The 24594-nt window shown below is 39.4% G+C and overlaps 1 protein-coding gene, 1 long non-coding RNA gene and 1 other non-coding gene across 4 annotated transcripts; 1 reads left to right on the forward strand and 2 right to left on the reverse strand.

Moving 5' to 3' along the window:
* Positions 1 to 218: 218 nt before the first annotated feature.
* On the forward strand, positions 219 to 21259 carry apol1 (apolipoprotein L, 1). 2 transcript variants are annotated; one of them, XM_085388578.1, is made up of 27 exons: positions 219 to 1021; positions 1113 to 1166; positions 3286 to 3357; positions 4017 to 4082; positions 4537 to 4608; positions 4742 to 4798; positions 5724 to 5792; positions 6372 to 6422; positions 6503 to 6559; positions 6916 to 6981; positions 7059 to 7106; positions 7224 to 7298; positions 7949 to 8017; positions 8138 to 8191; positions 8282 to 8353; positions 9962 to 10009; positions 10302 to 10367; positions 10763 to 10819; positions 11043 to 11123; positions 11226 to 11276; positions 13101 to 13190; positions 13342 to 13392; positions 16241 to 16285; positions 17015 to 17092; positions 17178 to 17214; positions 17535 to 17586; positions 18332 to 21259. In XM_085388578.1, the coding sequence occupies exons 1-27, from the start codon at positions 1019 to 1021 to the stop codon at positions 19335 to 19337; spliced, it is 2547 nt and encodes an 848-aa protein (XP_085244704.1). In that variant the 5' UTR covers positions 219 to 1018; the 3' UTR covers positions 19338 to 21259. The 2 variants fall into 2 exon arrangements, with proteins under 2 accessions (XP_085244704.1, XP_085244705.1); XM_085388579.1 differs by lacking the exon at positions 10763 to 10819.
* On the reverse strand, positions 6150 to 6268 carry LOC146647736 (5S ribosomal RNA). The gene has a single exon (XR_014908693.1). It is a non-coding gene; the product is annotated as a 5S ribosomal RNA (ribosomal RNA).
* Positions 21102 to 22025, reverse strand: LOC146647737 (uncharacterized). The gene is made up of 3 exons (XR_014908419.1): positions 21807 to 22025; positions 21617 to 21712; positions 21102 to 21190 (listed from the first exon to the last, which is right to left on the reverse strand). It is a non-coding gene; the product is annotated as an uncharacterized LOC146647737 (long non-coding RNA).
* Positions 22026 to 24594: the final 2569 nt, after the last annotated feature.

Below are 24594 nucleotides of genomic sequence, written 5' to 3' on the forward strand. Positions count from 1 at the left end.
CTGAAAGTTAGGTCAATTATGGACAATTTAAAAAGGCTTTTATTTTGGAAGGCATAATCAGAATGACTTGATATTGATATGGTATCACTGTGGGGCTGTATACTGTTGATCTAAGGTGGAATTACCCTGTGGAAACAAGAATTTTTCATTTTAGAGCATTTTGAATAGTTAGAAGATTAAGTCAATTATGGACAATTTCAAAGGGCCATTACTATGAAAGGCAAAATCAGACTGACTTGATATTGATATGGTATCACTGTAAAAAGACTGTGGTTGGAAAGTGTTGATATAAAGTTCAAATAGTATTTGGAAATACGACTTTTGCTTTTAAGAGCATTATTAAGTCATTGAAAGAGTAGTTCAAAAATGAAGATTCACAGGGCTTTTACTTTGAAATCCAAAATAAGATGGCCTTGATAGTGACAGGGCACAATTAGGGTACAAGGCTGTGTCATATAGATCTAACATTAGAGTTTGTAAAAAAAAAAAGCCTAAATTATATGTTATTATGTTCTTAACATATCTGTTAATTCACTCGAAGTTGGCTTTTATTTTGAAATCCGGTTTCCACATCCATTCCCGTAATACTTTGAATACACAGGGAACGTAAAACAAACTGGAGGCTGGCTTGACTGCAAGTCTCGAATTGGAGGCTGGCTTGACACCAGTTCCCGAATGCAGCAGAATCGGGTTGACCGCTCCCAGATGAGACGCTCACTCACCTGGACCACGGGGTGAAGCGGACAACCTCCGCCAGTTTCAAGCGATAACCCAGATCTGGGGGAAGTATTCCCAGCCAGTTTCTTTTTCCTTCTGTTTTGTAATTTTTTTTCCTACAAAGGAGGGAGAATCCTGACCTGCGCAGCTCGCTGAGTGAAAACAACCGACAGTATCAACAAGCAGAGGACACAAAGTCCTTCTGAGGAGCGGGACTTTTATATTTATATCCGTTAACCTCTGACAACAAACGGGACAAGTTCACCTAAGGGAGACAGCAGTTCCCTGTAATTGTACGTTAATGGTACGGTGGCCGTTACACGTCTCGCCCTTTATGGTGAACGCCTTTATAAAAATAGCGTTGATACAGTAAATATGTAACCTGTCTGTTACAGGAGCGGTACGGTAACCTTGATTTGGACCTGGAGTGTGACGGAGGAGCTGTCTCTGTGAGTACAACTTTAGTTTGTTGACGTTTGTTTTGTTTCTTCCTGAAGTCAGCTCGGTAAGCATGTTCAACACTTTACTGACCTTTACCACAAACTGCGACCACAAACAGACGCATAAGTGTGCGGAGAGTTCACGTTGGCTCTTCATCGCAAAGTAACGCCTGCGAGGTTACTTTAAGGGTTTATTTTTAAGGGACTGTAACTTACTCGGGTTGATCGAAGGCGAAAATAACCCTCCGGGTCCCTCGTTAACTCTGCCTTTCACTGTTAAACTTCCATACTTTTAAGGTTTGTCCGTTAGGACAAACTCATAAAACTCATTAAAAATAGTGAGTAATGGTAAAAGAAAATCTGCTTAGGTTGCTCAAAGCTCATGATTTTTTTTTAATTCAAAAGTTTTCTCACTTTTTTACATGAGAGATTGTTAAGCACACCAACACCAAGACGCAGTAGTCTGCTATCAGTCTGCAACTGAACAGGGTCAAGTTGGCAATTGCATACAATCTGTTTCTGATAATTTAGATATAAACTATTTGTTGAAAATCATATCTTGCTACGTGGACATAAATTTGCATTTAACAGAAATTCACGTGAATTGTCGTATTTGTACACAGCAACCTTTCTGTTCTATGGGAATATGACCATAATACAACCAGTTGTCTGTCAGCCAAAATGAGCCCTCTTGTTCGTAGTATCCACAGAGTACTATTTTAATATATTTAATAAAATATTGATGTTTGGTCTCCCTGCGTCAATACCATATCTCCATGCAAGATATCGTGATACTGTTCTAAATCAATTCTTTGCCCTGATCCTACAATTATGAGACGTTGGTTTAAATGTCCTCTAACATTACCCCAGTGAGTATGTACCATTCACTAAACTAGTGATGTTTAACTGAAAGAATAGCAGTCCAAATCTATGGTGACTATCACAAAAGGTGGCACTTGTATGATACATGATCCTGCGTCATGCCCAATAAAGCGAGTTTCTTACAACAGCTGACCTTGGAATAATATCCTCCCTCTGGAATAAATAACTGCCTGAATGTGTCACCAAGACGGCATGACTTGCCCAGAAGGACCTTGCCCCAACTAATCTACAAAGAGCACATTCACAATAATGAACAAACATGTTTTTTCTTTTTTCCTGTGACGCAGAAGAATATTTCCAGGCCTGCTGTTTTCTTCAGCCAGAACATTCGAGTAGATCCACTGGGCTCATATCCAGCACTATATTTGTTTTCAGACTCTAGCGTTTTATTGTGTAAAATAATGCCCATTTTCCTTATCGGACTTTTTCAAAACTCCAAGTTGGGGCAGTGACTGTGCATGTTCCCACGATTGGTTGAGATATAGTTGTAGTACATTCACATTCTAGTCTTTAATATACTAGCACATGTGTGTCCATAATATTTGATATAGATACATACAAATTACTTAATAAAGATTTTAAGTTAAAATAAATTAAACTTATAACAAAAACTGTTAGTAATTATTCATTCTTTTGTTTATTATTACTTTTTTCTTTCAAAATCAAAGCCTTCTTTATAGTATATTTGATTTTTGACGCTTTTATGGTTTTATGTGCTACTAGTGTAATGCACAACTTGGACAGTAGGAAGTTCTGTACTAAACAAAGTAGTTCAAAACACGGAAAATGAATAACTTTTCTCTGACATGTCACCTGTAATATACTGGAATAAATATTAAACAATCTGATTATGTCTGAGCTGCTCGGCAAATTTACCATGAGGCCCAAAGGAAGACTTTGCTTCACTTAAGTGGTCGGAAGCCAGAAGCATTGTGGTCCACTTTTAACTTGTACGTACACATGCTGTAAATACAAAAATCACTCATGATGTTTTCCAAGTCCAGACATGAAATCAGCTTCAATTCCAGATTTTAAATTCAAACATGAGATTGGAGTGAGATCTTTAAAATGTGTAAGTGCATTAGTAACAATTGCATTAGTTAAAATCTTTTCAGTTTTGAGTCCTGAGAGCAGAGCTGTAATCAGCGAGGCATTTTTTTAACTGCAGATTTACATCTTTTAATGGCAATGTTTCTTTGAGATGGATTTCAGTAAATGAATGTCTCTCTTTTTAATTTTCAATCAGCAAAAAGCCTCATTATTCAGTGGGATATTCAAAAAATCCTCCAAGTCTAAAGAACTGCTTCCATCTGCACAGGTAATGTTGCGGCTTTAATTATCCTTATTATGCTTTTTTGTTTATTTTATTAATTTTGTTGTCTTTTCAAAAGCTTGGATCGAGGACTGACTTCCAACAGATTGCAGCAATTAGCTGTAACTAATTTTAATTAATTAACTTGAAACAGTCAAATTTATGTATTTGTAATCAAATTTAAAGCAACTTTTTTTTTTTATAATTTACATACTTGTATCTCCAATTAATGATATATTTGTGGTTGTAATTATGCTGGAATGCTTAAAGGAATGCCTAAAATCTGCCAAAGAGGATCAGACATGACATTATACTACAAATGCAAATCCTGTCAAGTCAAAACCTTATGTTATGAATGTCCCAAACAAGTAATGAAAATTATCCCACAGGAATTTTCTCTAAACCAAAAGTAGTTCTTAAGTTTGTATACAGATGAAAAAAAAAATGATTAAGCCCTAACAGTAAGTTTGGATAATCAGTACCACATGCATTGATAAAAGTAATATTTTCCTGTTTGTTTCCTCTTTTGCTTCAGGTTTTGTTTTGTTTTGTTGGTCATGTTTTTAAATATTTATAAGATAACAGGGAATAACAGTTTTCTGCCTTTGTGGCTTTAATTTCCTTAGTTTCCTATAACCAAAAACACCTTTTTTTTGTTTTTGCAGGCTGCCTTGACATTACAAAATCCTGAACTGTCTGCCAGCAATGACAGTTTAACCAGCAAGTCAAAGGTAAATTTGCTCTCTTTCTGTGATATACATATTTTTTAATTCAAATTTTGCTTGTATTTTAACATAAGCATAGAAATGATGATGTGCAGAATTTATAGCAATTGCTAGTTTTCAATCCTGTCCCTATTTAACTATCTGCAGATCTTATATATGTATAAACTATAACTACAAAACTCCACTAAATGCTTGTAACTGGGGAAAATCTTCAAAGCTACAATGCAACAGAGTAAAAAAAAATACATTATTTAAAAATAATTGCAATGTGGTTCATTAAAATAGCTGCTGCTATGATTTGCTTTTAGCCAATCATTAAGCTGGACTGTTAAATATTTAATACCTATAAATGATTTGGTTTTAGTTGGACTTCACAGAGAAAAACAAAATTCATGTAATCGCTGTGGATTTCCTACCTAGTGTTATGTTTTGAAATTCTTTTCTGTACATTTCTCTTCAGGATAAATCAGGTGAGCTGGGTGGATTACGGAAACTATCTCCCAAACCAAGACATGTGCGGAGGCCTTCGCAGGTTAAACACAATCTTTTATTACATGTCCTCCACTCACTGGAGGTTCATGCAGGAAATGCTACTAATGACTAACTGGCTAAACTGTGTATTATTATGTTATTTGTTATTTACTGTGCATTCTTGTGTGCTTCAGGATCTAAAGGCCATCTCAGCCAGTAATGACAATCTGTCTGAGGACACCAATGCAAAGGTAGGTCTAATCAGCAAACAGCAATTTGAGATTCTCTTTTAAAGTTACCATTTATGTCTTAACAAAACTACATAACATCGACAAGAGGTCCATGCTAACATCAAAAGGCATTAGTCAAAATCTCTACAACATAAGAAATGCAACAAAGAAATACATCTTAATAAAAATGGTAATATTATCATTTAAATAACAGTATAGGGAATGACAATGCCTCCTTCTACTGACTACTTCTCCAGTTAACTAACCGCCTCTGTCGCTTGTTATTAAAAGTGCATTTACCACTTCATAATACAAAAAAGTACCCAAACTGAATGAATGAATTTATTTGATTGAATCTTAATGGTAACTTCAAACACCAAAGGAAAAAAGGGGACCTGATAAATGTCACTTCAAGCACAGATAAATATACTGGGCAAAAGCATGTTTTTCAGAGATTTATGAAATGGTTATCTGTTAAAACCTTTATGTGTGATTTTTCTAGTATCATCCCCTGGAAAATCCAAATGTGCTTTATTAGTGACTTACAATACGTTGGTGATTTTGAGCTACAGTAGCAATGTGCCTAAGTGGACAGGTTTTTGTTGTGTGTGTGTTTGTACGAGAGGGAAAAACCTGCATCAGCTATCTGGAAAAAGTGCTGGCAAATGTTTGGGGCACTGAACCCTCCCTGTCCATGTGACTGATGCGCCAGTTTAAACAAAGGAACTGCTACTTTATTCATTTAAAACTAAAAAAAGGTGTTTTTATACATCTCTTTATGTATCTTTGCACATCTCTTTTTGTTACTTTTAGGAGTCAGGTGGATGACAAGTAGAATTTTAATTTTTTTTTAAAAAAAGGACTCCAAAATGGGTCTGACTCCTCTTAGTTTCACCCGTGTTGAAATACATATTAAGTGGTCAAAAGGTTTTGTTTCTCTTGTTAGGAGGATTTGTCCACAACCGTTAAGATCTTAGGCAGCAACGACAATCTGCCAGTGAACAGCAACACTAAGGTGAGTTTTTTAAAAGCTGCTTCCTCCATCTGCAGCAACTAGTTTTAAAGTTCGCTTTCACCCTATAAGCAGCTAGAAATAAAAATAGTGATGGTAAATGGACTGATTCTTATATAGAGCTTTTCTACTCTCCCAGAGTACCACATTCACCCAATCACACAATTCTCACAAGCACTTTCTGTATACATAGTGCTTTCTAAGTACATTCACACTCCGATGGATGCATCAGAGAGGAACTTGGGGTTAGTATCTTGCCCAAGGATACTTGACATGCAAACTGGAGGAGCTAGGGATCGAACCACCAACCTTCCGATCAGTAGATGACCTACTCCACCTCCTGAGCTACAGCCACCCCAAAGCTCACAGCACCTGGTATTCCCAGGCGGTCTCCCATTCAAGTACTAACCAAGCCCAACCCTGCTTAGCTTCCGAGATCAGACGAGATCGGGTGTGCTCAGGGTGGTATGGCCGTAAGCCATACCACGCCGTGATCCTTCCGAGTGATTCTTGTTAAGGTAGCGCACAGCGTCAAATCCTTGCCAAACACCAATTTTAATGTGATTTGATTTTTTTCTTTAGGAGACAGGTGGGATGTTTAGCAGTATGTTTAAAAAATCCCCACACCCTCAGGTAAGAGATTAATAACAATGTTACAGTCCATTTTCTGGACTATTATGAGTATTGTAGTTGATGTTTTTTCTGACCTTCAGGAGGATTCTGCTGCACCAGATGATCTCTCTGGCAGCAATGACAAGAACCACGCAAAGGTAAGTTGTTTTTTTCCCCTGTTTGAAAAAACCAAAACCAAACAAAAGTCAGCTATCAAAAGTAAATAAGGTAACACAAGTGTCACTAATTGTCACTAAAGTCATGTTTAAGACTATATATAGTCGACCCCCAAATGCTCTTTTTTTATGCCAGACACAAAGTATGGCATAAAAAAAAAGATTGATCGCTTTTGTTTTATTTTCAAAAGTGATTTGGTGATTTGTTGCAGGGCTCAAATGTAAGGACATTGCTTGTATGACTTTAACAATGAATCTTTTTGATACTGGGTTGTTTTGGAGTTAACACTGCTGTTTTTGTCTGACTGACTTTTTTGTTTGATTACCCTTTTGTTAAGGATGATTTGTCTGTCGATGATGAACTCCTTGCTGGTAATGACAGTGCCGTGGAGAAGTCTTCAAAAGTAAGTGATAAGGTTACTGTTACAATATACAGGAAATACGATCAGTTTCTAACCTTAACTGCTCTGAATTCTGTCAGGGTGGCGTTGCAAAGGTCTTGAGGAGTCCCTTCACCTCCTCCTCTCAGGTTATTTCCTTTTTCAGTAATATCACGTCATATCACGTCCTCTACCTGCCTGTGCGATGCACATGTGATTATGCTTTCTGGTTTGTGATATACGGTACATACTTTGTATGTTACCAGGATAAGGAAAAGACTGACCACTCAGGAGACTCACAGGAGAACAGTTCTGCCACAGGGAAGCCCAAAACCAAGGAGGTTGGTTGTTTCACCAAGCTGAATTTCAGCTCTCTTTAAAGGAGATTTTGCCTCACAGTGATTGATGATATTGATGACCCGTGCTTAATCAGAGGATGCACGAATATAACAGTGTTTTAATTTTTTTGAAGAAAGAAAAACAACAGTTTGGCTTGATGATTTACTCTAAATGGTAGCTGTTTTTGTTTTACCTCATAATGGTTTCAGTCAAATGATGAAGAGCACGCTCTGCAGTGATAAACAAGTGAGAGGTCGCTTAAAATATATGAGGGACGGAGAGAGCGAATGCCTCAAAAGCATTTTAAAAATGATTATTGAAGACATCCAAGGACACTTAACAATAGAATAAAACGCATAATAGAGATGACAAAATGAAGAACAATAAAAACAAAAGAACAAGATCAAATTAACAAACAGTGGGTTCACAGTGAACAGATGGGTTTTGAGTTGAGATTTAAACTGGGAGAGAGAACCAATGTTTCTTACATCTGAGGGTAGAGAGTTCCACAGCTTGGGAGCAGAGCAGCCAAAAGTTCTGCTTCCCGTGGTGCTGACGTGGAAAGAAGCCACAGCAAATTGGATAGCAGAAGAAGATCGAAGTGAGCGGGGTATTGTGACATTAACTCAATCAAAATTGGCATCATCCACAGGAGAAAAGCTCCAACAACGATGACGAGAAGAAAGTGGACCATGGAGATAACCAGCCCACTCAAAAACAGGTTTGTGTTAATGTTTGGGTCTTCTTCTTCTTCTAAACCCAACTTTTGACTGAATGAACAGGAAGCAGGATCTTCTTCTTCTTCTTCTTCATTTAAAATTCTGTTTTACCTCATATTCAGAATAAACTGGCTGGGGGAATGACAAAGCTGAATCCATTTCGATATGCAAACAAAGTAAGGATGCTCTTGATTATCCCTTGGGGGAAAAAAATCTGAGGATTGTACAGCCACATTCATCCGTTGATTTCTGTCTGTTCTGTACAGAATGAAAAGGAGGCAGGCTCAATAGAAGAAGATTTAACTGTCAGCAACAAGAAGTCATCAGGCCATAAGCAGGTACGGCTATAGATATTTTTCCCTGTTTAAAGTACATTTGTTTGACATTTCTCAGTTTATTTAATTCAAGTTACGTTTGACAGACACTGAGGGGAAGTCTTATTTAGTAGGAAGCTTGCTGCTTCCTGTTCATTCAGTTAAAAGTTGGGTTTAGTTTCACCACCATTGAAAGTCTTTAAGATGCATCCCTGAGGCCATTTACTACATGTCTTTCCCCTGCCCTCTCTCTACTTATTCCCTGTCTTCTCTCCACTGTCCTGTCTCAACAAAGGCTTAAAAGTCCCCCTCAAAAAATCATTTTAAAAAAGGACTAAGACAAAACAAAACCAGGAATGCCACCCCGCTGTGGCCATAAGGCTTCCACAGAATTTAAATCTGGAGATCTACAGTGGCTTGCAAAAGTATTCGTATTTGAACTTTCCCACATTTTGTCACATTACAGCCACAAACATGAATCAATTTTATTGGAATTCCACGTGAAAGACCAACACAAAGTGGTGTACACGTGAGAAGTGGAACGAAAATCATACATGATTACAAACATTTTATACAAATAAAAAACTGCAAAGTGGGGTGTGTGGAATTATTCAGCCCCCTTTGGTCTGAGTGCAGTCAGTTGCCCATAGACATGCTTCATGAGTGCTAATGACTAAATAGAGTGCACCTGTGTGTAATCTAATGTCAGTACAAATACAGCTGCTATGTGTCGGCCTCAGAGGTTGTCCAAGAGAATATTGGGAGCAACAACACCATGAAGTCCAAAGAACACACCAGACAGGTCAGAGATAAAGTTATTGAGAAATTTAAAGCAGGCTTAGGCTACAAAAAGATTTCCCAAGCCTTGAACATCCCACGGAGCACTGTTCAAGTGAACATTCAGAAATGGAAGGAGTATGGCACAACTGTAAACCTACCAAGACAAGGGCGTCCACCTAAACTCACAGGCCGAACAAGGAGAGCGCTGATCAGAAATGCAGCCAAGAGGCCCATGGTGACTCTGGACGAGCTGCAGAGATCTACAGCTCAGGTGGGGGAATCTCTCCATAGGACAACTATTAGTGGTGTGCTGCACAAAGTTGGCCTTTATGGAAGAGTGGCAAGAAGAAAGCCATTGTTAACAGAAAACCATAAGAAGTCCCGTTTGCAGTTTGCCACAAGCCATGTGGGGGACACAGCAAACGTGAAGAAGGTGCTCTGGTCAGATGAGACCAAAATGGAAATTTTTGGCCAAAATGCAAAACGCTATGTGTGGCAGAAAACTAACACTGCACATCACTCTGAACACACCAACCCCACTGTCAAATATGGTGGTGGCAGCATCATGCTCTGGGGCTGCTTCTCTTCAGCAGGGAAGCTGGTCAGAGTTGATGGGAAGATGGATGGAGCCAAATACAGGGCAATCTTGGAAGAAAACCTCTTGGAGTCTGCAAAAGACTTGAGACTGGGGCGGAGGTTCATGTTTGTGGCTGTAATGTGACAAAATGTGGGAAAGTTCAAGGGGGCCGAATACTTTTGCAAGCCACTGTAAATATAGACTCGGACACCACACGAATAAAAGCTTTATTAACTTTAAGCTTCAATATTCTCCTGATGTTTTCTCCCTCCCAGAATGCCGTGGTTGGAGCCATGTCCAAACTGATATCTTTCCGCCAAAAAGTAACTACACTGCTAAATATGTTTGATGTTGGTCAAGGTGTTACTGAGGCACTTGTAATCGTGGCTGTTTTTTGGTGATGGTGGTGATTGTTCATTTTTTAGCAGTAACGATGTTTTGCACACATTAGGGATGGTGGCAGTGGTGTAGATGGTACTATTTATCCCACAGATTTTGCAGACTACATAAAGTGCTGGTGTGGGGTGTATTTTTTCCGTTTGGTTCCCTAATTTCATGAAAGTGCCACCTCATTTTTATATTCACAAGCCCAATATTTATTTTCCTTTTGTTCAGAAAGACACAGAAGATGCAGAAACACTCAAGGAGAATGAAAAAGAAGTGGGAGAAAAATCAAAACCAGTAAGTCTATTTAATGCGTCACTGTGAGTCTTCAAATTACCCACCCACATACATGCAGTCAAAAATCCTCACACTTCTTATTCCATACCTTTCACCACTTCCTCCTCCTCTCTGCATGACTTCCTCTTATCAAACCTCCCTGTCGTCATGCGCTAGTGCCTTCAGTTACACTGCGTTTGTTTTTGGGTTTGTGTGTGTATGTGCGCCCTTGTGAGGTCAAAAGTAACATGAACCAGTACGAAAGAAGGGAAAGGAGTGCAGCTATCTTGGTCCCATCCAGACCAACTCAGGAGGTTCACATGCAGTCAAACACCGCTGCCTCTTTTTGTGACGTGTGGTCTTTGTTGGAATATTCTAACTTCTGCTCTCTTTGTTGATGTGATTTCGTTGAGCAGGAGGTGAAGGGGACGTTGTCACATGACAAAGTAAAACCAAGAAGTGAGGATAACAACGTATGGTTTGCATTTCTTAGGTTTTGCTTTAATTGCCCAGAGTTTTATTATATTTGAGGGAAGCTGTTAGAATACAGATTAGATCATTTGAGTGGCTTTAAAAGAATCAAAATGTTTAAAATGCACTGCTTTGTATAAATAGAAAGCCAGTACTTGGCATTAACTGACTGTTTCACATTCAGTTTCAGCTTTGGAACAAGTATTTTATTTTTGTCCTGTACAGGAAGGCAAAGACATGACCTCCAGAGAGAAGAAAGAAAAACCTGCTAAGCCTCCTGCAGTTCCTGCCCGACCATCAGAAGAGGTGAGCTCCCTGAGTTTAGGGAATAGTTTGTCTGTGATGATGTGTATTAAAGCACTACTTTAAACCCTTATCGTTTAGAAAACTGTTGTGGTTTAATTTCAGGAGCTGAACAGAATAATTGGACACAGTCGACAAGAACAGAACAACCAACAGGTATTAACATTTTCATACAGTACAACGATTAGACTCTAAAAAAGGGTTTAATGTTATTTTAGACAAGTATTGATTATCGGAAGTTGACTATGACGGCTGGTTCTTTCTGACCGCCGCTACAAAAAAATATGAAAAACTTAGATGAAATTAGTCAGAAATGTCTTTATTCTTCTCTCCTGGATAAGCGGAAGAAAATGGATGGATGGATGGACGTCTTTATTCTTGTGAAGAATTGAAGTTTCTCCTTACATTTCATTTTAGCCTGTGAGCAAACCTGTGGGATCAGATATAACTGATCAAATGTTTGCCTAACCTGATTCATAATATCATTATCTGCTACTTCAGTACGTTCCTGCACAATACAAAAAAACCATTGCAATTAACTGATTAGTTTAATTTGCGGCAGAGACCATCAGGTAAAGAAGGTGTAAAAGGAGATGAATCTGCTGTAGCCAAAGATGGCGATGATGAGAAGAACCCTCCGAAGGGCAAAATGTTACGTTTGTCTTGTCATCATTGTGGGTCAGACTAGACCCTCTGCATATGCCAGGTTTTTGGGTTTTCAAAATAATACATATCTATATAGATGGACCGATCTCAATAGAATGACTTCCGTGAGCCTGTGGTTGTTGTTGTTTTTTGTTTTTATACTGTGTGGTATAAAAGAGCCGATGAAAACAAACCTGAATTATTTGTGGTGGCTAATCCTAACTTTTCAAGTTCTTGCTTCCTTCTTATCGAGTGTTTCATGTCTTCATGTTTTAACCCCTTCACTACCTTGTCGTATGCTCATACTAATACTGTTTCATTGCCTGCTCATGTTATACCAGATGTGTCATGTCAATCATTTATCAAATTTAATAAAAGCAACTTAATTACTTTTTCACCTTTCCACCTAAAACAAAGTCGCCTGTGGCAGAATTTACAACAGTAGCAATATTGAAACATTTGAAAATACATAAAATGAGTAAGAAAAACAACAGCATGCGCAGACGCGTTGCTATGACAACAAGCAGGCAAACAAGAACTGTGTCCCAAGTCCTAGGCCGCATCCTTCGAAGGACCCGACATTTGCGGTCTACGTGGGCTGGAGTAGAGTAATATTAAAACAAAGTAGCTGCTGCCATTGTTGGAAACTGGAATTGGCTGGGCCGCGCTATGAATTCTGGGATAGGTTGGGCCACGAAGGATACTACAGACCCATCCTTCAAATCCGGGGAAATGAAGGACACAGCCGCATTTGGAGCAGCCTTTGAATTGGGACAGCCTTCATTACGTCGCTGTAACATAAATGGCCTTCAGTTGCAGCCTCTGATGGATGCGGCCTAGTAATTGAGACACAGCTAAGGCGCTACTGGGTTGTAATGGAAAACCAGTCAATCAGAGTCGAACCCAGTAGGTACTAATGGAAAAGGGGCTATAGTGTTGGGACAAAAAACCCTGGAGGCACCTCTCAGCCCCTCCTTTATTTTAAGCCTTGGTGGGGGGGACCTCTAAAAAGATGCACTTTAAGTTTCCAACTCAGGAGTCATGACTTTATTCAGATATTATACTTTATTTGCATATATCCAAACTGCTTGATAGTTTGGATAGATTATTTTTTTTATAGGATAAAATGATTTGACCTTTTTATTTGTGTTTTCTTTTTAGACTAAAGACAAGAAAACAAAGAAACACATGGCACATATCTATTTTTATATCTATACTCATCAGTGGAGAAATAGAAAGGTCTGGGGTTGTGACTAACAAAAACCAGGACGTGTTGATTATTATTTCATGCTCATGTTGACCTTTTTATTGTTTTGTTTTTCTTATTTACTTCAGGCTGCATCGGATGATGTGGGGCTGAATGCAGATGAGGAATCTGCATCCAAGGAGGAAAAGAATAAAGAAGAGGTTAAGGAAAAAATGGAGGTCGTTAAGCTACATTCCTTCTGTTCATGAACAACTTTTTTTTTAAGTTGGCACAAACATTTATTCATTTTACTGCAGGAGTATTTCAGTGTTTGACCTTTACAATAATTCTGAGATCTTTTTATGTTTTTATTTTATTTTTTTCTTTTAGACCAACGTCAAGAAAAAAAAGAGGCACAACCCGTTCATGCCTGATGTAAAGGTAACATTCAAACATGCAACATGTACAAACCGTTCTCTTCCATTTTGGTTTACACAACACAACCGAAGCTTTCCCCGACATTCTCATAAAAATAATCAGTCAGTTTTTGTTGGATTTTCTTTTTTTGGGGGGGCGGGGTCATCACGAGAATGGCTCTGTACCTTTTGTGGAGCTGACACTGAGCTGGAGAAACCAAAATTTGAGCAGACAGATCCAACCTGACATCATGCTACATGCCACTTTTACGAAACGCGTATCCACCCATTTATTCTGTGCTAATTATCATTAGAGAAGTCTAATGATCAGAATGGCAATCCTCCTGGCACTTAACAGCGAATACTATATTGCTCTGTGTTGAGGGACGCAATCTTTGGGGTGGATCACTTTTTGGCGCAGCATGTTTTGGTGTTTAACCCTGTCATGCATGAAGTATGACAACCTCAATCAGGATTTTTTTTCTTAAGTATTTTTATTCATCTTTAGGCATGAGAAAAGATTTTCGAACTTCATTTTTTTAAACATGTACTTTTCAAAGAGTTTTTTACGTGTCCACTTAGGTGGACGATAGGAATAGTAATTAGTTAGATTACTCGTTACTGAAAAAAGTAACGCCATTACTTGTAACGCCGTTATTCCCATCACTGGTCCTGTCACATTAACACCTTGGTTAAGAAAGCCCGCCAGCGTCTCTTCTTCCTCACAAGACTTAGAGACTTCCATCTGCCACTGAGGGTGCTTAAAACCTATTAATCCTGCACCATTGAGAGCGTCCTGACGGGAAACATCTGCACCTGGTTTAGGAACAGCACCAAGCAGGACAGACGAGATCTGCAATGAATGGTGCATTCGGCCAAACGCATCATTCGATCAGAGCTTCCTGACCTGCTGTCCATCTACACCAAGCCGTGCAAGACCAAAGCCAGGAAGATTTTGATGGACCTCTCCCATCCCAACAATGGACTCTGCTCACTGTTGAGTTCTGGGAAGCGCTTCCGCTCCTTTAAGGCCAAAACAGAGAGAATGAGCAGGAGCTTCTTCTCCCAGGCTATTCGGGTACCGAACCAGGTGTAGGACTGAACTCTTTCACACACATCTCATCTCCACACGCACTCTGGTTTTTCCTTTTGCACACTTCTTACAATTTATAATTTCCTTTTATTTTATGACACCAAGTTTGTGCTCCAGTGGTTGCTGTGATTGCAGCCATTCCCCAACTCTCTGTGAATGATACTCATGGCCATTGCTCAATGGTCTTTGATCAATGATCAATGGTCTTTGATTGGTGGTTGTTGATCAATGGTCATGACAATTTGCATATTAATGATCAAGGAACTGTCCTCACAGCCCATTGTTCATTCAGTGGGCTAGTTGCAGTCATTGTGCAAATGTACTGTTTATAAGGTTGGGGAAACCTGCAGTCAGTTGAGACTGAAGAAGTCACTTGGATGAGTAACGAAACGTTTCTCCCACTGAAAGAGCTACCTTTTGAGATTTACTTAAATAGATAATTGAGCATGCATCAAGATGGCTGAAAATATGCTTGACTTTGTGCCAGGGACTGACTGTTCTCAGCTCTCCCAAAGATCTAAATGGCTGTAACAACAGACCTGAAACCATATACTGCCAAGAATTCCACAGGTTCCCGAGACGAACCCAGCCATAAACTTTCTCCAGGTCTACAAAGCACATATAGACTCTAACTCAAACTCCCACAATCCCTCTAGAAGTTGTCCGATAGTAAAGATCTGGTCTACTGTTCCATGTCCAGGACAGAATAAGCATTCCTCCTCCTAAATCCAAGGTTTGGCAGTTAGCCTGTGTAGCATTCTGACATCAACTGTCCTATGGTGGATGAACAGTGTGATACCCCAATAAATAGACCATACCCTCCAAACCCCTTTTTGAAAACCACAACAGCACTGTGACACAAAATTAAAGAAGCATGTCAACCAAGACAGCCCTACATTGTCCAGAGCAGGGGTCTCCAACTCCAGTCCTGGAGAGCTACTGTCCTGCAGCTTTTAGATGCATCCTTGTTCCAATAAACCTGAATCAAATGAATGGCTTGTTACCAGGCTATTGCCAAACTTGATGGCATGCTGAAGAGGTAATGCGACCATTTTCAACCGTGTTGGAGTAGGGATACATCTGAAAGCTGCAGGACAATAGCTGGGCTACTCCAGTAGGATTGGAGTTGGAGATGCCTGGTCCAGAGCCTGTATCTGGTGGCCGATCAGGGAGCTTTTCAACTACCCCAGTGACCTCTGCTATTAACAAATGGTGAAGCTTCCCCCAAGCTTTCAATCTTGCATGAGCTTTGAATGGCATAAAAATTACCCAAAGACCGAAATAGAACAGTGTAACTTGGCTCTAACTACGATGTCTCCAAAATTGCTTCTCCCTTAAAATCTTGAGCACTGAACTCTGTTTGAGCTCATAAAGAATTTTGATTAAGGTGGTAAAAAGACCTTCTGATATACTGTTACACAAACAGAATTTGTTTATTTATTTATTTGAGAAATGAATAAACAAACTAGCTCCAAATTTCTCTGTGGTTCTTAAGCAAAGCAGTATTTCTGTGTTGTTTTGGCAGGTAAGCTTACATAAATGAATTACATGGCCTGCCTTTTTGAGCAATTCACTGACCCAGTCTTAAACCTGAATACCAAAGAAAGTGAAAAGGAAGAAATTGTATGTTTTTTCCTTCTTCAGCTATTTTTTTCCTTGAAGAAAAATTACTTATTTAAATTATTTATTTATTTTATGTCTAAGATCATAAAACATTCAGATAAGTCCTGTGTTGGTATTACAAACGATTGAACTGTGTGTCTGTGTTTGTTTATTTCAGGCCAAAGTGATACAGAGACGTGCACAAGAAACAGCCCAAGCAGAGGTAGACAATATAATCAAAATAATATATCAAGAAACTTTCTTTCTTTTCTTTCCTTCTCCCTCTCACCCCTCGCACATCAAACTTTAAAACCAAAAGTAACTTTTTAACCTCTTTTGTTTTTTTATCTCAGAGTCTCACTGTATTTGCCCACATTTTGCTGGTTTAACCACTGTTGTTCAGGACTTACAAATTACCATTACAAAAAGCCTGTTTTTGTCACCTAATGCCTCCTTCCACTCTGAAAACAAAGACTTACAGTCTTTGCAGAACTTGTCTCTAGAGTGTTTGCTCACCTTCCAACAGACTCAGTTGTGGTCTACATGTTTTTCCCCTTTCCAGTGCTGACATGAAACCCACACACAACAGCCGCACAGTGTTTGTGCATGTCTATGCCATGGATGATGAGACGAGATTAGGCTACAATATGCCCAGACGTCTTTCTCTGCTTCCTTTTTCCCCTGTTGAGTCCTTTAACTTCTGCAAAAACAGCAGAAATAAGTCACTATTCCCAGAATCCCTTTCACCAAAACTTCCTCCTCTTTAGATGCGCAACAGCCATGTAAAAAATGAAACTGACCAAATGTGTTGCATGATAATGTCATTCATGCTCAAGTACTGTGTATTTTTTTTTTCAGTTTCACTGCAGACACAATCTTTTGTTGAAGTAATTATGATTAAAATGGTGGTTTTGATATGTAATTTTATTATTTACTATTTCTTTCATCTCAGAGTGAAGGTGCGAACAGGTCTGTGTTTGACCAGCTAGAGGACTACCGTATTGGCACTGCCTCAGCTGAACATAGTAATGTAGGTTTTTGACATTTTAATGCAGTCTTCAGTCATTATTTGGAAAGCAAAAATAACAAACATGGAACCTAATGATGTCTTTCAGGATGTGGATCTTATGGAATGGTGGGAAACTGTGGAGCGTAAGTTGAAAATGAAATGGGGTTTTTTTTTTTTTTTGGTTTATTTTTTTTTTTTTTTTTAAGTAATTCTTATCCCTCAGCATTAGAAACTAACTTCACTCATGTTCTTGTGGTGAAATGGAACCAAATTCTTTCAGCCAGATGTTAAAATCAGGTAGAAGGCCTTTTTTTTTTTTTTTTTTTTTTTTTAAAGAGTTGATGCTGTTATCGCAGCAGATTAATATCATGCATGAGTGTAATAGTTTTGCATTTACATACTTTTGGGCTGCTAAGATGCACAAAACGATGATAAATCATTCTTTTGTCATTTTTTTTTTCAGAATGGAAAGACCCACCTCAACATAAAGACATGACAGAAAAAGAAGAGGCCAAGTAAGCTTTAATATGCTTTAATATAGGTGTTTATGTTTCATTAAATGCTGTTTTTGGTCTTTCAGGGGTCCGTTCTGCTATACTTATTTTTACAATATAATATAATAAATGCATCAATTTAGGGAGGCAGCACATTAAAATGTCTTTGCTGTGTCTCTTAAGAAGATGGTAGCATTTTATGTTGATTTCCTTATTAACCATTAAATCGAGGCTGCTAATTCCTTGTCGCCTGCTATCTTTGCCAGAAGGTTTAGTCTGCTCTGATGGCTAAGATTCAAGAATTGAATATAAAATATTGCTTTGGTATCTTCCTTTGTTGCCATATTGTTATCATATTGTGATGTGAATAAAATGTAAAAGGTTATTCTGGAGCTGCTCAAATATTGCTATGCCCACCGTTGGACAACACAAAATTTATAATATATCTGCATCATAAACATCCACCATGGAGAACTGAAGAAGCTCATACCCCGAAACAACAACACTTAACTTTTCTCCTGAGGAAGGATAATCAATAATCAATTCCAATGAAAACAGTGGTGTGAATAATCTTTAAAAAAAGGTTTGTTTTGTCATGCTTTGAGAAACAAGATATTCTGCTTTCCTCAAAATCACTAGTTAAATAAATATCAAATATATATTTTGGTTAATTAACACTTATTCTGTTGGTGTAAATGAGACAAAATGGCCTTTTTGATGGAGTTACTTATAAAATGTATAATAGGACTCAAATTTCTTTTCTCAGGGCCTTTGCTTTGACCGCTGAGAAGCTGCAGAAGGGCATCAGAGTCTTCAACAAACTGTTCACGGACCGGGCAGAGAGCCTCTGGCAGCATGTCATCGACCTCAACGGCATCGCTGATGGGCTCGACAAGTTCAGCAAGAACACAAAGATCGCTCAAATCACAGGCGGCTCCACCAGCGCCGTTGGGGGCGTCGCCACTGTTGCTGGCCTCGCCCTGGCTCCCTTCACCATGGGAACTTCCTTGATTGTGACTGCAGTGGGACTGGGCATTGCTGCGGCAGGCGGTCTGACATCAGCAGGTGCTGGCATCTCCAACCAGGTCAACAACACCATGGACCGCAAGAAGGTGGAGAAGATCGTGCAGGACTACCAGGAGAAGATGGAAGACATCAACAAGTGCCTGACGTTCATCAAACAGGGTATTGAGAACCTGCGCAGGTTCGATCTGATCAAGATGAAGAATAGCGCATACAATCAGGACTTTCCTTCACTTACTAGCAAATTCTATGAAGATGGCGCCATGGCAGGAAAGGCGATCCTCGTCAATGCCAATGAGATCATGCGTTTTGTCCAGTTTGCCCATGTAGCAGGTAGCACCGCAGCCAGAGCAGTCCAGATTGCTAGTATGGCAACCGGTGTGCTTACTGGACTCTTTGTAGTTATGGATATCTACTTTGTGTCCAAAGACTCAAAAGAACTCAAGAAAGGGGCAAAATCAGAGTTTGCTGCCAAAATCAGGGAGGTGGCGCAACAGCTGCACGATGGTCTGGTGGAGCTGAACTCAATACATCAAGAGCTGCAGTTCAACTCACCAGAAAAAGACTCTGAGAAGACCACCAAAGATCTGGACAGTGAAAAAAAAGAGAAAGACAACAAAGAAAAGAAGGAGAAGGATGGAAAAGATTTGAACAGTGAAAAGAAGGACAATGACAGCTCAGACGAAGATGAAATCGACCGCATTAAAAAAGCCATCAAAAAGGACCTTGAGAACAGAGAATATGTTTGACACATAACTAGGAAGTTCTTTCAGCTTTGCTTCCTAGTTAAGGGTTAAAGGAAAACTCAGTCCGATTCCCAAAAGACAAGCAAATGTTTTGTATTTTACTATCTATGAGGTGGTTGGTGCCAGATTTTTTTTTTTAAGTAAAATTGCAATCAGGCGTATTTTAATTGTCCAAAAGGAGCCCTTAAAGGTTAAAATATTAAGTTAAATATCTAAACCTGAAATAAAGGATCCGACTTCTTTAAAGATGCATTTGCCTTGATGATATTGGTGTGTTTCAGATAACATCAAGAATGGCTGATTAGTTTTGTATATTTTAATGAAAAGAGCAAATTTAAAAAAAGGTAACTGGATTTTGTACTGCTGCAGCAGCTGTTTGGAAACCCTAGTTTGGACTTTGCTTAAGTTTATAGCTTGTTTCCATCTAGTGGGTCATTCCATAAAAAATGGCTGCCCCATTTACCTTCAGGAATGACTTAGCTGCTCGCAGTGTTTTAAAACAGTCGAACCTCTGTAGAGCTAGAAGCTACTGAGCGTGTACACAGGGACTTACAATCTATAACATGACTTCCAAAGAGAACAATTTTAGAGGTTGTGGTGTTATGTTAACTGCCTTTTGTAAATGTGTTGCAGTTACCGTATTTTTCGGACTATAAGGCGCACTTAAAATCCTTTAATTTTCTCAAAAATGCGCCTTATAATCTGGTGCGCCTTATGTATGAATTCTGGTTGATCTTACTGATCTCGAACCGAATTTGTGGTACACGACGCTCAAAAATGTGTCAAGAAATGTTTTGGTACGACTTTGCTAAGCTACAAAGCCCCACCGCTTGATGGATTGTCGGAGCATTATGGCTACCGTAGTCAGGAGCCTCGCGGAGTGATACGTACTGTGCTTCAACATAATATTGCCGTATTGTGTGTGTGTGTATAAGGATTTCAAACTCAAGGCTACCAGTCACGCAGTACAACATGGGAATAGAGCAGCTGCAAGAGAATTCAACATTAATGAATCAATAGTAGGGAAGTGGAGGAAGCAAGAAGAATGAGTTGAGTAAAGTTTGACTTATCTGACTGTTTTGTTTGCTTAATGCGCCTTATAATCCGCTCTGCCTTATGGTCCAAAAAATACGGTATACATATATTAAGAAATGCATTTCCTTCAGTTGGTATTATGGAGTTTAGCACTGATGGAAAACTTTTATTTTAATTTTCTATTTAGCTTTTTGTTGTTGTTGTATTTTGTTTTCCTTCCCAGTATACATAATTGGTAAATAATATATTTCAAATCATGTTTTCATGCAAAACTATATTAACATTAACATAGTTTAGATAGTTAATTAGCAGGTAATTTTATTTGGTTGTCAGTAAACTTCAAGGTTTTAACAAAGCTAAGTTTGAACTTATTAACAGTTGTCCACTTAAACAGTATCAGAAAAGGACTAATCTGAATTAAACTAATTGGTTTGTAGTCATGTTTCCTCTCAGATGATTTCATTTTGTCCAGGAGTAAAACAAACATGAGGGTAAAAACCAAAGTCTGAGTTGCTTTTTCCTGAGAAGATTCGTTTTTATTATCTTTATTATTTCAGGGTTGAGGGTTAATTAGCTGTCTGCACTGGAAGCTCTGATGGTAAAAGCTCTGTGGGCTGTTTTATAACCGTTAAATAAATGTATATTTTCTGTGCTGGGTGAAGTTGATCGTTTAGTGATGCCTTCTTTGTGCAATATTCTGTTCAATATATGTCCATCCATCCATTAGCTTCCGCTTATCCTTTCTAGGGTCGTGGGGGCGCTGGAGCCTATCCCAGCTGTCTTGGGCGAGAGGCAGGGTACACTCTGGACAGGTCGCCAGTCTGTCAACAATGGCAATGATTATTCTGTTACCTTCAAATAAATTGTTACTTGATGTTTATGCTTTTTGTAATTAATCACAGATTTGTCATGGCTGCAAAACACACACACACACACACACACACACAGAGAGAGAGAGCAGATAAATCCATCCCTTAGGTCCTGTGTCAAGTCTTTACTGGATTTTTTTAAAAACTAATTATTGACTTTTAATTACTTCCAAAACATATTTTCTGGTGGCTGTTTTAAATCTAGAAAGTTACCTTTAATTGAATTAAATGATCTAAAAGGACAAAGGCTGCAGCCAGTGAATTTCCACTGTTTATTGTTATTATTGTCTCTCTTAATGTATCAGTGTTTGTTTTTCCACGAACAATGATTTTTACTATTTTCTAATTTGCATCTCGTTTAGGATTTCAAATACTTACATGACTTCAGTGACGTCATATGAAACTGACCAAGGCTCCCACAGAGGTAGGTAACCCTCTAACTGAACACGCCCCTTTCCAGGTGACTTTACATCACTGAAACCAGAAAGGAGACAAAGAAATTGCATCATCTACAACAGGGAAAACCAGGTGAAATACAGGAACAGTTACTTCATAAATATTTACTGACTGCAAGAACTCCCCAGATTGAATAACGTTTTATTTTCCTGTGAGGATTTAAAGCACAGAAGCTGCTTTTGGTTTGTCCATCCATTCTCTTCCGCTTATCCTTGTCAGGGTCACGGGAGGGATGGAGCCTATCCCAGCTACCATCGGGTGAGAGCCAGGGTACACCCTGGACAGGTCACCAGTCTATTGTATGGATGTATGTATGTATGGATGTATGTATGGATGGATGGATGGATGGCCTGGCTGGCTCCAGCAGATCCCGGGAATAACATCGGAGATCTCTGTCCAGAAGAGCGCAGTCCTGGGAACAGCTAAGATACTGCGCAGGACCCTCAAGCTCCCAGGCCTCTGGTAGAGGACCCGAGCTTGAAGGATAAAACCGCCCGCAGGGGCGTGCTGGGTGTTTTATATATATATAAATTTTTCTCAATCAGCGAACAATCTTATCTTTGGGTGGTGTCGAAATACTTGGGCTTACTGAATGAGACAGGCAGATAGCATGCATGAGCACATACTCAGCACAAGCTGAGGCTAGATCCACCGCACCAGGCAAGACCCAAGGTGCAGGCTGTGTAAAGATGTCTGTCAGACTATCCAGCACATAACAGCAGGGTGCAAGATGCCCGCAGGCAGGACATAGATGGAACGCCATAACCAGGTACAGAATACAGAAAAATGTGTGCTGAGTATGACCTGAAAGTCCCGAGGTCAAAATGGGAGATGCCCGAGCAAGATCCTGTGGGACTTCCAGATATAGACGGACAAAATGGTGATGGCTAACCAACTGCACATAGTAAGTGGTGGACAAGCAGGGGAAGACTGCAGTAGTGATAGACCTAGCGATACTGAATGACAGCAACATCAGGAAGAAGGAACACGAAAAGCTTGAGAAATACCAAGGGCTCAGAGAAGAGCTCAAGAAGATGTGGCGGGTGAAGGTAACAGTGGTCCCAGTGGTAATCAGAGCACTAGGTGGTGACTCTCAAGCTAGGCGGAGTGGCTCCAGCAGATCCCGGGAACAACATCTGAGATCTCTGTCCAGAATAGCGCAGTCTTAGGAACAGCTAACATACTGCACAGGACCCTCAAACTCACAGGCCTCTGGTAGGGGACCTGAGCTTGAAGGATAAAGACTGCCCGCAGGGGTGAGCGGGGAATTTTTATATTTAATTTATATATCAAATACAATATATATGTAACACACACACACACACACACACATATATATATATATATATATATATATATATATATATATATATATATATATATATATATAAAAAAAACACCCAGCACGCCCCTGCGGGCGGTTTATCCTTCAAGCTCGGGTCCTCTACCAGAGGCCTGGGAGCTTGAGGGTCCTGCGCAGTATCTTAGCTGTTCCCAGGACTGCGCTCTTCTGGACAGAGATCTCCGATGTTATTCCCGGGATCTGCTGGAGCCACTCGCCTAGCTTGGGAGTCACCGCACCTAGTGCTCCGATTACCACGGGGACCACCGTTACCTTCACCCTCCACATCCTCTCGAGCTCTTCTCTGAGCCCTTGGTATTTCTCCAGCTTCTCGTGTTCCTTCTTCCTGATATTGCTGTCATTCGGAACCGCTACATCGATCACTACGGCCGTCTTCTTCTGTTTGTCTACCACCACTATGTCCGGTTGGTTAGCCACCACCATTTTGTCCGTCTGTATCTGGAAGTCCCACAGGATCTTAGCTCGGTCATTCTCCACCACCCTTGGGGGCATCTCCCATTTTGACCTCGGGACTTCTAGGTTATACTCGGCACAGATGTTCCTGTACACTATGCCGGCCGCTTGGTTATGGCGTTCCATGTATGCCTTGCCTGCTAGCATCTTGCACCCTGCTGTTATGTGCTGGATTGTCTCTGGGGCATCTTTACACAGCCTGCACCTGGGGTCTTGCCTGGTGTGATAGACCCCAGCCTCTATGGATCTTGTACTCAGAGCTTGTTCTTGTGCTGCCATGATTAGTGCCTCTGTGCTGTCTTTCAGTCCAGCTTTGTCCAGCCACTGGTAGGATTTCTGGATATCAGCCACCTCCTCTATCTGCCGGTGGTACATACCGTGCAGGGGCCTGTCCTTCCATGATGGTACCCTGCTGGGGGTAATAGGCTGGCCAAAGGAGGAGATAGAAGCCACTGACATATATATATATATATATATATATATATATATAGTGCTTAACAAATTTATTAGAATAACACCTAGTGTAAGGTTTACCTGCACTACATTAACAGCATTGGCAATTACCAAAATATTTTTTATGCTTAATCAGTTCCTTACTTGGATGATTCTGAAAATTCCACGTGCAGATGAGCAGAATCAGCTTTCTGGTGTTTTTGCAATAGTTAACGAACCACTATGGACAAGCTCTCAAATCCAAATTTAATTTTAATGCTAAAACATAATTATTATTATTTTTGACCATGAGTTTTCAAATGTACAGTTTTACAAAAAAACAGCATGTTATCTTTTGAACAAGTTTCCAAATTACAGATGTTTATTTGAATTCATTAACAAAAATGTAGTTTTAGTGAAGGTAGAGTGTTATGCTTGAGTCATAAAGCATTATATTACAAAGATTGTTGAAATCAAGGAGAGTTTTGTAACACTTTTTATGTTATAACACACATAGACAGTAAAGTAAAATAGACAAACATGGCAAAATAAATGTTAAAGTAGCTGTAAAATACAGTAACCTGTTTAATGAATAAAGTAAACAAGACAAAGAATTAGATTTTTTTTGCTTTGTTCTGTTTTGTGCTCAGCA

The sequence above is a fragment of the Rhamphochromis longiceps genome, linkage group LG18 (genome assembly GCF_057381845.1).
Source record: "Rhamphochromis longiceps isolate RC_006_pf linkage group LG18, R_longiceps_female_GT1.1, whole genome shotgun sequence".
In the NCBI taxonomy this organism is placed as follows: domain Eukaryota; kingdom Metazoa; phylum Chordata; class Actinopteri; order Cichliformes; family Cichlidae; genus Rhamphochromis; species Rhamphochromis longiceps.

What these genes read in the sequence shown, in the direction of transcription:
- apol1 (XM_085388578.1), top strand. An exon ending in GTGACGGAGGAGCTGTCTCT is followed by an intron (nt 1,167 to 3,285) that starts GTGAGTACAACT and finishes ATTTTCAATCAG; the next exon opens with CAAAAAGCCTCATTATTCAG. An exon ending in CTGAGGACACCAATGCAAAG is followed by an intron (nt 4,799 to 5,723) that starts GTAGGTCTAATC and finishes TTCTCTTGTTAG; the next exon opens with GAGGATTTGTCCACAACCGT.